At 38.4% G+C, this 14162-nt stretch overlaps 1 protein-coding gene across 5 annotated transcripts in view; it reads right to left on the bottom strand.

The window, feature by feature from the left end:
* Positions 1–9346: 9346 nt before the first annotated feature.
* Abi2 (abl-interactor 2) overlaps positions 9347–14162 on the bottom strand; it is a 73669-nt gene continuing 68853 nt past the window's right edge. For all 5 annotated transcript variants that reach the window (XM_013009934.1, XM_013009905.1, XM_013009928.1 and 2 more), the window contains one exon: positions 9347–11753. In XM_013009934.1, coding sequence (XP_012865388.1) covers positions 11578–11753 — 176 coding nt within the window. In that variant the 3' untranslated portion in view covers positions 9347–11577. The remainder of the gene's footprint in view (positions 11754–14162) is intronic.

Below are 14162 nucleotides of genomic sequence, written 5' to 3'. Positions count from 1 at the left end.
CCCCCGAGCCGCCCGCGGCCGCGCCCGCGCCGCAAGTGCCCACCTCGCCCAAGCCCAGCCTTAGCGTCCAGCCGGCATTCCTGGCCGACCTCAACCGGACTCTGCAGCGCAAGTCCATCACGCGGCACGGCTCGCTCTCCTCCTCCCGCCTGTCCCGAGCCGAGCCCACGGCCACCATGGACGACATGGCCTTGCCCCCTCCGCCCCCCGAGCTGCTCTCCGACCCGCAGAAGGCCAGCCTCGGGGGCAGCCACATTTCAGGCTACGCAACCCTGCGGAGGGGGCCCCCGCCGGCTCCCCCCAAGAGAGACCAGAACACCAAGCTCTCCCGGGACTGGTAGCTGCCCCCAACTTCCCACGCCGAAGTCACTCTGCAGCCAGCTCTCCCGAGCACCCGTCAGTTTGGGGGTGTTAATTCAGGTAGTGTCCACCTAGACGCGGCCACGCTCGCGCGTGCGCAGCTCACAGAGGTGTGTGTGTAGATAGAGGCCGGACTGAGTGGTTCTATTTATTCCTTTCCTCTCCTCATCTGAAAACGGATTTGTGTATTTGGGGTGGAAGACATAGAAGGGGCAATGTGTTCAGTCTGTTTCTTTCGTCTATCACGTGGATTGGACCAAAAAACTTCTAGTTACTATCAGAAGGCATCTTCTAAGTGTCTGTCCATGTGCAGCTTATTTGTGCATGTTGTTATATAATTAAGAAATAGATGCATAATGTGCTTTTTTTCCGTTGGAGAAAACCACCAAAATGTCTAGTGTATCTATAGGGCTTTTGTTTTTTCTTTTCCCCCCAGTTGGTTGAAGTTAGAACTTGACTGAGATTTCGAGATGCTATTGTAGACATTAAGGGGCACTTTAAATCAGGAAAATCTCTCAGCTTCATAGAACGGGTAACTAGTACAGAAGGGGGAAATATTCAGATATTATATGTGGCTATACATAGAAGAAAATAAATCCATGGTGTAATTCTAGTTGCAGTACTGCAATGATGCCACTCACATCTAGGATGTGTTCTCTTAACAGGTAAGCTCTCTGCCTACAATTCATGGAAATTGTGATACTGTTATTCTGAGTAGTTTGAGTACTGTTGTTTGAAGCTTCATCACCGTGGAGGTGAAGATCCATTACAGTATCACTGTAATATGCTGTTCTTGTATGTCTTTAGATCACAGCTCTTCTTACAGCGTGCTCTACAAGGGTAGATGTTGATACTGTGGACAATCAGCATATGAAATACACATGTGCAGTGCCCATTGTGGCACGTCATTAGGAAAACAGAATCAGCTTCTCCAGTGCCTGTCTTTTTTGTACATTGCTCTCTGAGAGAGGAGTAAGAAGACAAAAAAAAACCTGGGCCTGGTGTCACTCAGGTTGTTTATGGGTTATATGTAATCCCATAGAAAGAAAGAAAGATAATAAATGAGGCTTTTGATAATTTTATCCAAGGCTACTAGAACTACTGAGACCGTGGCTGGTTGTAGACATGTGTCCAGGTGACTAGTTGTTCTGATGCACAGTACTGTGGCAGACTGCAGTCAGAGACATTACAAATTACGCATGTGGAATCTGCTGATGACACACTACACTTCTATATACTTTATATGCTTTTGTTTTCTGTGACTTTTCCTTGATATGTATTGTCTTGTTCATCTATGATAGCAAATTGACAGGAATAAAATGCAGTCTTGTAGCTATTTTTAAGCAAGAGAATAAAAGCTGACCAGTCTAGCAATGATAGTGTATACATCTGGCAATGAAAGGCTAACTGCAGAAATCTTAGGCACTTCCCAAAGAAGCGTGCTAATTAGAGTGGGGCAAAGGTGGTAAATTATCAAAAAATAAAGTTTTACTATGCAAGGTTATGAGCACGACCAAGAACTCTCCCAAGCGAGAACTGACTCACAGATGAAGGGGCACTTCTCCATTGCTTACAGAGCAATAGGAAAACAGTCACCATTGTGATCGTTCTTTAAAATCCTTGGTTCTTTATTTAGGGGATCTTTTGTTCAGTTTTGCTAGGCTTCACAGGCTTAGAAAGTGACCTTGGAACATATCTGCATTGTGAATCTAAGCATGCACCGTAATTTGAGTAACCTTGGTTACAAATTGCCAAACTCTACTGGGACTCTGAATGAATTTCCCAGCCTTCCACCCTGCTACTTTATATTTTAAGGAGCCACCCATATTTGTAAGGTAGGCTTAGAATATGGATCTACTTTTCTAAATGTTCATCTCTAGGGAGTTTTGAAGGATTTTTTTAAATTGTTTTTTTTTCATTTTTTTTAATGAGGGAAAATAGTTTTAATTTTCCTCTAGGGAGAAAAATAATGTTTTGTCTTCTTTCACTTATATTAGACCTCTCTATCCATAGCCTTGTGAATTTCTTTGTCTGTCTTGTATTCATCCTGAACGGCTGCTGCTGATGTGTATTCTTGGAGCAGACATCTGAACACTAGTGATGCCAGACAGGGACCAAGTCATTTCTGTCCCCAGTCCTGTGGGCTGACCACAGGCTGTTTCCATGTGTTTCTCCAGTGATGGAACTATTCTTAAAAAAGGTGATACAGCTGAATCAGAAGAGTCCAAAGTGACACTATACTTTTAGTTTGGGTTTGTTGGGATGTAGTGTTGGTTTGTTTTCCCTGGGATTACTTGGTACTTCCATAACTTTTTTCCTCTGGTATGTTAATGTCACCTACTGCCTGCCAGACAACACTAGTACTGTGCCTTCTTTCACTGCTTTCTGCTCAATAGTTCCAGCCCACATAGCTTCTTCAGCCAGCTGGTTTTACTGATGAGTGAATAGTATGGGTAAGGCCATCCCGCTATTGCGGGCAGTGCAAATAGGTGCCTAGGAGAGGTGGTGATGTGCATAATTAGGGACACTCCTTTTATAGGTAACTTCAAAACTGGAAGAACAGTTGATCTATCACAAGAGAATTTAAACATCAGACTGGTCTGTATTGAATTCTACCAGCCTGGCTTCTACTACTCAAATTATTTTAAAATACCTGTGTTTCTTAAATGATGCATAATTCTCACTTGGGAAGAAAAACCACTAATTTTTTTTTTTACACATATCCCTTTAACTGTAAGCAGGCTTTTAAAAAAAAATCTGGAACTTTTAAGAATGAGAATGATAGGGTCTAATGAAGACAAATTCTGTAACATTTAAGACATTTTCAAAGTAATGCAATTATGTGTTTTACAGTCCTCAAGCATTAAGGTGCTCCTGCCCACTGAGGTATATCTTGCAGAAAACAGTCAATTGTTTGGGGTCCCCTCTGTTTACCTTGTTGCTATATAAATAATGTTGAGTTTATCAGGCAAGTTAAAATTGAGAGGTCTTCCAGTAGAATGATAATTCTAAGATCAAAGCTAACTGCAGGACCTGGAAATCCAGTGTGAGTTTCAGATGCAGCTATTCTGGCATAAACTGCTCATCTCCTCGTGTCAAGGAGGTAAAATGATCATTTATTCTGCAACAAGTTTCAGGTAATGGGGTGTATTGGTTGTATCCCACTTCTTTCAGAACGCTTTGTCATCTTTATTCCCCAGCTAAAACCAAGTTTCTGTTACAAACACAAGGTACCTTTTAAGTAAAACCCATTCCTTCTTTATAAATTACCAAACTTTTTCCCATACCTTCTGAACTAACATAAGTTTAATCGCAGTGATTTTACTCATGTTAGACCAAGTAAGTCCCTATGGCCCTGTGTGACTTCGGTGTGATAATGTGCTTTCAATAGGACAGGCATAATAATTTAGGTCTATACATCTGACCAAGTATGACTTGCTTTTTAAAAAATACCTTTCAATTGTAAATACATTTTTGGCACTTTGAGGGTTTTTCTTATTCAACTTTACATCATTTGTATAAAACATGGTATACCTAATCCTACAAAAATATGCAATCTCTTGCAAAGTTCAGATCTGACTGAGAGATGCGCAAGTAGAACAGAATTAAATATCTCACAGTCTTTTAAGCTGTTTCCTTTTAAGTCCATTAACATTTCAACATCTTGACCATTCCAACCCTCAAAAAAATCAAAAGCCCTTAGTTTTGTGCTCTTAAAAAATATGTGAAAGAAATCCATAATCTTAACAGTAAACTTGGTCAATAAAAGCAAAACCTACTACTTGAGGGGGTTAAAAAAAAACTGGTTTGCTTGTTGCTTGAAGTAATAAAACATTGAGAAAACTATTTGCTATAATAATCCCCAGTGCCTTGAACCCTTTTGGAATAATAGCAACACAAATACCCTAATATCCCAACAAGCAAACTTTGAGGTGCTAATGAAAGCAAAGTATTTCTGGTTTGGGCCAAAACGGAAAAAAATAACTCTTGAAAGAGTTGGCTTCATCTACCTAAATGAGATCTGGATGCTTTCCACCAAAGACATTTTAGAGAAGTGAATCGAGTCACAGTGATGGTAAATATTACATATTTGAGGTACAGCTGGCTTCAGAAGTGCATATGCTTGTTGTGTGTAGCTCTAAATACCAAGTGCATGACTGGGATTGGAGACAATCTCCTCCTAGGCAGTAAAATGTGTCTGCAGCACTTACAGTGGGGAGGGAGAGCATCCTTCATTTTGGGATCTGCCCATTGGTTCGTTCAATTTATAAATTATATCTTCATACCAAAAAACAGCTGTTTTCATGATTCCTCACCTCCTTTCTACTTGTAAATAATCTCCCACCTATGAAATAAGCATTAACTGGAATGTTACAAAACTTTTTCTTAATGTCAGCCACTATGATGTCTTCTTACAGAGATTTTTAAAGATAAAATATTGATAGCTTGTGCTAAATGTTATAAAAACATTGTTTACTGTTTAAGGAAAATTGCACATTGTTTAACTGGGATTGCTCCTTCCCTCATTTCTTTCCTCTAGGCTATGGGAGCTTTGTCATTAATAGCTGTAATGTAGAAATACCTTTTTAAAGCATGAAGAGATGCCAAGAGAAACTGCATTATAAAGTACCAGATAGAGGACATTATTCTGAGGATTATGCACAGCTCGGTAAAGATGAAAGTGTTTATCTTTCAGCCTTGTTGCTGTTTATTTCTTCTGTATAAATACGCCCATTTCATCATGTGCCTTGCTCCGATTTGTGCAAAGCATATATATATATACATATATATATGCATATATATACACACACATAAATATATATATATATACATGAAAGAGATATATTCAGTACTACTGATGTTTTTGTTTTGTTGGATTAAGTTATTTTCAGTTTTACTCTTGCCAGTTACTGTCAGTCACCTATTATAATGGCTTAGGACAGTAGTCATACAGCCAGTGTTTGTTTTTCCCAGTTACATGTTTTCATTATGTCAGTCTACCCAATCCTTAATAAAAATAATACATAGATTACATTTAAACACAGGGATTTGAGTGTTCGTGGATCGGCACCATCAAAAACATTGTTTTTCTAGGTCAGGGTACCCCCCCAAAAAAATAGGCTTTACTGTAAGTGTGAAGATGGATAATTTATATTAACAAACTGCAGAGCTTTGGTCATTAAATGTATTAGTAACTAAATGATTTTACATAAAGCATACAAGGTACAAACTAGTAAAAAAAGAATGCCTTTCTCCCCCGCCCCGCCCCCAAGGCTTTGAAATGTTCTGTTGATTGCCATGTTAAGATATATGTGTTCTCACGTTAACAAATCTGTTCACTGATTTACCAAAATCAAAAAAGGCCTCCTCCTCCTTTTGCCATCTGCTACACTGCTCTTACACCTTTCAAGGAAGATGTTTACTGTATAAACTGGGCATGAGGCAACCAGACAACGGAAGAAATGGCATACTACTCCCTCAAATCCACAAAGCACTTCAACCCATGTGATTCCACAGGAGTCAACTAAGACAACTAACACTAGATACTACATATCTTTGATACAAGATTGCTCATAAGTCAAAAAGTTCTTATTTATGAATAAGAATTCATTTATGAAAATACTCTTTCAAAATGTATTAGCTAAGTGTTCATTTTTCTCACACATTATTTAATGACATCCAAAAAGATGGATTAGGAAGACGGGAAAACTGAAGCCGTACTCTTGGATATCTTTTTCTTGGAGATAAACATAATATCCATTACACTCTGAAGCACATCACTAGAAAATGCTTTTAGTCAACTTATCATCTGGAATTTTAGCTAACAGGCTACACATCACATCTGGTCTACATTTTTAAAGTCAACTTCCATTTTCTGTGTTGAAAGAATTTTACTAATGTAAAATTCACACATATTTGAGAAAGTATAGTTAGTTCATAATTGGAGAAACTGCCTTGGGAAAAAACCCACAGAAATCAACCTTAAGGTTCAACTGGTAAAAAAGAAGGGAAAAAAAAAAAAACATCTCTAGAACAAAGCCAAGTTGGGGCTTATCCTCAATACTTAAGGTAAAAAACTTTTTAATTTCTGTAAGTATTTCAGTTAACGTCAGTAGAAATATAAATTAATTCAGAGACAATGAAAAATATCCCTGTTTTTCAGATGACATACCGTTTTTTGAAGATTGAATAGTTTCACAAATAATTTCACAAGACACTAGAGTATATTTTGTATGGTTTTATTGAGGTCAACTTTTAGTACACAGCAATAATTCCAAATATAATTTTAAAAAGTGAATATTCCCCCACATCTGGAGGTGATTTAATGGCATACACAAGAAACATGACTGGCAACAGACTGTTCCCTCAAGTTGCCTGAATGGTACTTTACTCAACACTACCAACTTGCTCTGGGAGCTTAAAAGTATAACTAGCCAGATCATAAGTTGTTTACAACCTTATTTGTAAATTATTTTAAGAAGAAAGGTTCATGAACACAAATGTGATAAAAATTGCAGAATTCAGAAGTTGCAAAAGAGTTTTCATTTTAATGTGAAAATAAACTTTTGGTAGGGTTTCGTTTTGTTTTTTACCAAAAAAAAAAAAAAGCCTTAAGATATTATACACAGCTAGGCCCTGTCATTTCATTTATAATCTTTTCTAAATAGAGATTCTCAAACTCAAGAGCATGAAGTAAACATAATGAGCTCAATGCCTCCATTTAATAACTTTTATAAGGCTCTCGTAAATAAGGCTGCTCTCTGTGCTGTGCTCTTGCCAGTGTTGAACTAATGCATTTTTGCTACACACATAGAAGTTTGTGCTGAAGTTTGTGGGCAAATTTTATTTTCACTAAGGTTATACTTAACATACTCCTTTAAACAGTCTCAATACTCTGATGGTTATCAAAACATGGCATCTTTTCAAGTATATTCCTGAAAACATCAAGTAGAATGTGTTTAAAGAAAATACTGCATATGTAATTAAGACAGTTGTGGTGCACGGGAAAGAGTACCAGACAGAATCAAGAACTCCTCCACCATTAGCTAGCTGCTCACCAGCGATTAAACACAGCAGTCAGACAACCAAAAAATTCAAAAACTCATCAGCTCTAAAATCCTATGATTCTGTGAAAATCATGGGGAAAATATCACATTCACACCAAGGAATTCCTGGCCAAAGTAGTTTGGAAGTAAATAGGTCCTCATGCTTTTCAAAGATGTAGCAGTCACCTGTCAATTCCAACATCAAACCCTTTTCAGAGATAAAGGTGGCTTTCAAGACATGCCAGGCTCACTCCAATTGGAGAAAAGGTAATAAAAGGTGAACAGTTCTTAATGCACAAAGGTCACCTGCACAAGAAAATGTAAACAAATATAAAAGCAAACTACTATCATATTGATACTTCCTCAAACAGGAAGAGAATTCTCTTCAATCAGTATAAAAGTACTAAAGACCAGACTATGCTGCAGACGCTACTACAAAGATGCATAGAACATTCTAACTGATAATAATAATAAACAGGTTTGATGAAGGAAAGGAACAGATGAAAATGTCATGAAGTGACTTAGGAATATAGCAAAATCAGCAGTCATACCAACCTCAAAATGGAGACAAGCAGGAGCCTCTGAAGAAGACAGAATAAAGTAGCCAGAAGATGGAAAATAATGAACCCTATATATTTCAAAGACAGCAGGATGAGTATCTCAGACTTAGATTTTGAAACATTGGCACTCTTTATTTCCAATCTGCCTTGACCATAGGTCAAAGACAAGAATTTATATCCTCATAGACTTTCAAATATTAATACTAAGAAAAAGGAACCGATTTGGGCCACACAAACATTTTAGGAGGAAAGAACACCACCATTTCCCTCTATGTTAATAAAATGGTTGCTTACTGATCAAATTTTAAGACAGGTCATCTTTGCAATATTATTAATACGTAGCATATCAAGATTTTCTTATTTGAAATTCAAATACCAACCATTTTTAGTTTATTAGAAAAATGGATCTGACACTTAAAAGAAACTATCTCATGGATTATTAATGGCATGCAATCTATATTACATACATTAAAAGTCTCCGATTACTGTAGGCCTAGTTTATTATTATGTAGTATGCTTTCAAGAGAACCTATAAAACTTGAAACTACAAAAATTAAAGAGGGGTAAAAACAAAAAAATCCAGAAGCTAGCCAGACGCCTGTGGCTCATACCTGTAATCCTAAATACTCAGTAGGCTGAGATCTGAGGATCATGGTTCAAAGCCAGCCCAGGCAGGAGTCCATGAGACTTATCTCCAGTTAACCACCAAAAAAACTAGAATTGGCCCTGTGGCTCAAGTGGTAGAGTGCTCACCTTGAGCTGAAGAGCTCAGGGACAGTGCCCAGGCCCCAGAGTTCAAGCCCCACAACCAACAACATCAAAAACCATTTAAGATAGTGTTTGTGGAGGCTGGGAAGGTGGCTCAGTGGTCGAGTGCTTGCCTTGCATGCATGAGGCCCTGGGTTTGATTCCTCAGCACCACATAAGCACAAAAAGCCAGAAGTGGCGCTGTGGCTCAAGTGGTAGAGCGCTAGCCTTGAGCTGAAGAGCTGAGGGACAGTGCCCAGGCCCAGAGTTCAGGCCCCATGACCCAAAAGGAAAAAATAGTATTTGCTTAAAAAAGAAAAATGCTGGCCACTCAAGGCTCATGACTGTAATCCTAGCTACTCAGGAGGCTAAGATATGAGGATCATGGTTCAAAGCCAGCCTGGGCTGAAAAGTCTGTGAGACACTTATCTCCAATAAACTACTCACAAAAAGCTGGAAGTGGTGCTGTGGCTCAAGTGCTAGCCTTGAGCACAAAGAGGCTCAGGGAGAGCACCCAGGCCTTTTAGTTCAAGCCCCAGAACCAGTTAAAAAAAAATCTTGAGCCAGGGAAGGGGTGACATTGCCCAAAAGGAAATGTACTTTTTACCTGACTTAGTGACTCTGTAACCCCTCTGTTCACCACCTTTACAATAACAATTTAATTTTTTTAATAAAAAATTCATATACATTACTATTGAATCATAGGAAAAAACCAACAGACATAAATTTCCCCCAGTGCAGGTCTTCAGCATAAAGGGCCTCACCAGTACCTTCTGCACAGCAGGCGAGCTGCACTCCTGCTGACTGCCACCTGCAGCTCAGTTCTGCTGCTTTTGTTTCTGGAAGTACTGAGCTAGCTGCTGGATTTCAAAACGCCTTCTGCCTTTATTAACCCACAAGCTTTCTCAGCAAAATGCTACTAAAATAAATAATTGAAAAAAGTAATTTCAAAAGATTCTAGTTATGCACCAATACTTAGGAGAGTTCAACCTTTCTATTATAGTCTTGTTTGGTCTCCTTATGGAGCTCAGAGAACATTTCCAAGCCATTAGTTTGAAGGAAAGCAAGGAGTACAAAAGCACGAAGTAGAATGTGTATTAAAGACAAGTTATTAAAGCTAAATGTAGAGCATTAAGAAAAACTGAAACGCAAAACAAGTTCTAATGTGTTTTTTAAACAACTTTAAAACAGAAAAGTTTGATAAGAAAACTAGCTGAATCTTAATTAAATTGTGATGTTTTATGCTTGGATAAGATTTACAAATGAAAGTTAATTTCAGCCTACACCATTTAAATTTCCTCATACGCTACACTTGTTCATCTTTCAACCAAGTTCTATGGACTACTTGTGTTCAAGACCTACATTTGAAATCGATGAAGCTATTGCCTCTTGGCAAAGGCCTATTCTGACCAAGTTTCTGGACTGGAGAAGTATGCTGGAACTCTGGACCCACTATCATGGTATTTACCTTCTGAGCAGCAACCCCTCTACTGTTTTTCAATATTTGTTATGCTAATGACAAATGATTATTAAAGCCATCAGATCTGCACTCAGTTTGAAGCTGTCACTGTTCAGATGGGGAGAAATAACTTTCTCTAAGTAATATGGATTTATTTTTTTATCAATTTAATTAGATTAGAATTTCTGCTTATTAATCTTACTCTTTTATTCTTAGTTTCAGATATAAAGTTCAAATTTTTATTAAGAGCAGCTACTTCTGAGTTTAATCATACAAAATCAGGCTCTTTACTACATAGAACTTAGTGAGATAATGCTAGGCAGCAGCTAACACATTCAGAGAGCACAGTAACAGCCTTCCATTCCCAGTGACTGTCAAGACAATTGTAACAAACTGCTATTCTCTTCCTTTAAAAAAAAAACACATACATATATATACACATATGTAAATATACATACATATATGTGTGTGTGTGTGTGTGTGTGTGTGTGTTGTTTTTGAATAGTAAAAGAATAGTAATAGTTGGCTTCACCTCCAAAATCATAATCTTGGAAACAGTAGCTAAGACAAGGACACTACAGTTCAGTCCATCAGAGCCTTAAGAACCTTAATTTCTAGCTTCACACACCAACCTCAGCATACAAACCAACCTACCTACCACATTTTACATCGGGCACCGGCTCTTAATGGCCATGTGTCTTATGCAGCAGCACATTATAGTCAAACTATGGCAACCGTTTACCACCTTCAGAATGTTTGGAGACTTTTCACATTTCATCATCCTTATAATCTACAAAGACATGGATGCAATTTAGTTTAGTATTAACTTGTCTGGCACACTCAAGTGCTGAGAGAATGTAGAATTTACAGTGTTTAAGAGGAACAACGCCATCTGAAACCATTTTTTTAAATAGTTAAGTATGGTATTTAAATATTGATTCCCTCCTTTTCATACTTGTGATAGAAGTAAGGAGCTAGGATCCCACGGGCCATGAGGTTAACCCCTTAGCACAGACAGTGAAGAACATCCAATGCAACAAATTCTGTAGGAAGAGGAATCCAAAAGTATACAGTATTCCTGAGAAAGATCCCAGATTTTTTTTTCCTGAATCAGTCAATCTGATTTGTTTTAGCTACATACTTAAATATGTAGGTATACTTTTGACATATTCAGAAACGGTCACTTTATTTCAATCCAGACAGCTCAGCATAGTACAAATGATGGCAGAAAGATGAATTTGTTCAGATTTGGCTTGTCTTTTTGTTTTTAATACTGGGGATTAAAAAAAAGTAGTTTTTATCATTTGTACCCTTCTTTCTATTTCACTGGAGGAAATGCCCAGGGCCTCTGGGTAATCTGGGAAGACCTGACTATTCCTGGGAGGAAGCACAGCCCTGCTGAACTTTACTCGGAATAATGCATGATGGACTCAACATAATTCCCAGGAAAGAGCCCAGTCACTCCATTCATAACGCCTTCATACCAACCATCATCATTCTTCTTGATGACATAAATAATGGCTCCTTCCTGAAAGGACAGCTCATCTTCCTTGTCTTTTGTGTAATCATATATTGCCACAACTAGGAGGGGAAAAAAACAGGATGTGAAGAAGTCTATTCCTGAAAAATAAAACCATGAGCACTCAAAGCAGCTTTATAAATAAGCACACACAAAATTTATGTGTGTGTGTGTGTGTGTGTGTGTGTGTATACACACATCTCTATCTTGTAACCACTCCTATACAAATGAACTCCTATTTCCTGGATTCAAAAATTAAGTTAGGTTCTAATTAGTGCAAGTGGCAAAAAAAAAGGAAAAAGAAAACAATTAGCCGCATTTAGTCTAACATCTCAGAATATGAAAAATGGCTATTTTATCAGCTACACTTGTGTTGAGGTACCATCACATACTGTGTAAAAACCATACTGCATAAAAACACCACATTGTGTAAAAACAATTACTTGACAGAATTAAACTAGTTCTGTGACAAACATGAGAGCCAAGTGAGTAATAAAACAAATAGATTCCTATCTCCTTCCTAATCACTGAGTAAGATGATGGTTAAATTCTCACAACTAATGTACAAATAAATAATGAGTCTACTATATAGCTCTTCTTTATAAATATAAGCTGTATTATGTCATCAATATATCAAAATAATAGTCTAAAAGTAATAACCAAGACAACTATAGGCTCTCGGTGGCGAATGATTGATTGATTGATTGATGCTGGTCCTGGGGCTTGAATTCAGAGCCTCTACCACTTGGAGCCACAACTCCATTTCTGGCTTTTGGCAGTTAATTAACATAAGAGTCTCACAGACTTTTCTGCCTGGGTTGGCTTCAAACTGTGATCCTCAGATGTCAGCCTCCTGAGTAGCTAGGATTCCAGGCGTGAGCCATTGGCTCCTAATGCTGTGACTTTTATTATTACTTAAACAAGTGGTCACAGGGACCTATCTCACATAATCTCTGGCTGCTAACTACAACTACCTCCACAGTTTGGTAAAGATTGGGTACCTTATACTCCAATTAAGACAACTTTTATTACAATCCTGTTACCAATTTTAAACCATTCAAGAAATTCACTCAATAAAACCATTCATCCATGCTCTGAGAAGTATATACTAGTTTTTTTGTTTTTATTGTTTACTTCCTCATGTAACCTTATTCCTCATATAAAGATATAGGACACAGAAACCACAAGAGGGACTAATGATATGCAAATTGCCTTAAAAAGTTAAAAGAAAGTATGTGTTTCTGGCTCACTTTACTAAAAAATAAATGGCTTCCTTATTTGTAAGTATCTTCTTTTTGCTGATACATTTAGGATGTTAGGAAATACTTTCCAAGGGTCTAGCGTGGAAGAGTTCAGGCTGTATTTCTTAAAAAGACAACCAAATAGGGGCTGGGAAAGTGGCTCAGTGGTAGAGTGCTTGCCTTGCATGCATGAGGCCCTGGGTTCAATTCCTCAGCACCACAGAAGCAAAAAAAGCTGGAAGTGGTGCTGTGGCTCAATTGGTAGAGCACTAGCCTTGATCTGAATAGCTGAGGGACAGCGCCCAGGCCCAGAGTCCAGGCCCCACAACTGACAGAAAAAAAAAAAAAGACAGCCAAACATGCTGGGTACCAGTGCCTCATATCTGCATTCCTGGGAGGCCGAGATTGAACAGATAACAATAAAGCCCACCCTAAACAGAAAAGTTCATGACAGCCCTTTCTCAAGCCAGTAAGCTGGCTTGCTGGCACACAGCAGCCATTCTAAGCTCCCTGAGACGATTGTAGTTCCAGGACAGCTCTGAGATTCCATCTCTGGAAGCCCAAAAGTAGGTTCATCACAAGATGCTAGACCTTACCTTAAAAATAACCAATGAAAAACAAATCTGGAGGTGTGGCTTAGCAATACAGCACCACTCTAGCAAGCTTAAGACCCTGAGTTCAAAACTCAGTTACATAAAAATGGTAGCCAAACCCAAACATGATTCAATGTAATTTTATGCCACAAGTTAAGCTATAAACCTTGTATTTTCCAACATTTTTGTTTGTTTGTTTTTTTGAGTCCGGTTGTGGGGCCTGAACTCTGGGCCTAGGCACTGTCCCTCAGCTCTTCAGCTCAAGGCTAGCACTCTACCACTTGAGCCACAGCGCCACTTCTGGCTTTTTTCTTTTTGCTTATGTGGTGCTGAGGAATTGAACCCAGGGCCTCATGCATGCAAGGCAAGCGCTCTACCACTGAGCCACCTTCCCAGCCCCTCCAACATTTTTCAAAGTTAATATTTTTCAAGCTTACAAAAAAATACAGAATATAAAAAGGTTGGTGCTACAATTAACTTTAGAAGCAATAAAAGTTATTTAGCTATATGTGTATTAATTTTCTGTTTTAAAATGTAGAAATTGGGGCTGGGGAGGTGGCTCAGTGGTAGAGTGCTTGCCTTGCATGCATGAGGCCCTGGGTTCGATTCCTCAGCACCACATAAGCAGAAAAAGCTG

The sequence above is a fragment of the Dipodomys ordii genome, unplaced genomic scaffold, assembly GCF_000151885.1.
Source record: "Dipodomys ordii isolate 6190 unplaced genomic scaffold, Dord_2.0 Scaffold1, whole genome shotgun sequence".
NCBI lineage: Eukaryota > Metazoa > Chordata > Mammalia > Rodentia > Heteromyidae > Dipodomys > Dipodomys ordii.
The sequence above is the reverse complement of the archived record's forward strand: the minus strand, read 5'-3'. Positions and strand labels throughout refer to the sequence as shown.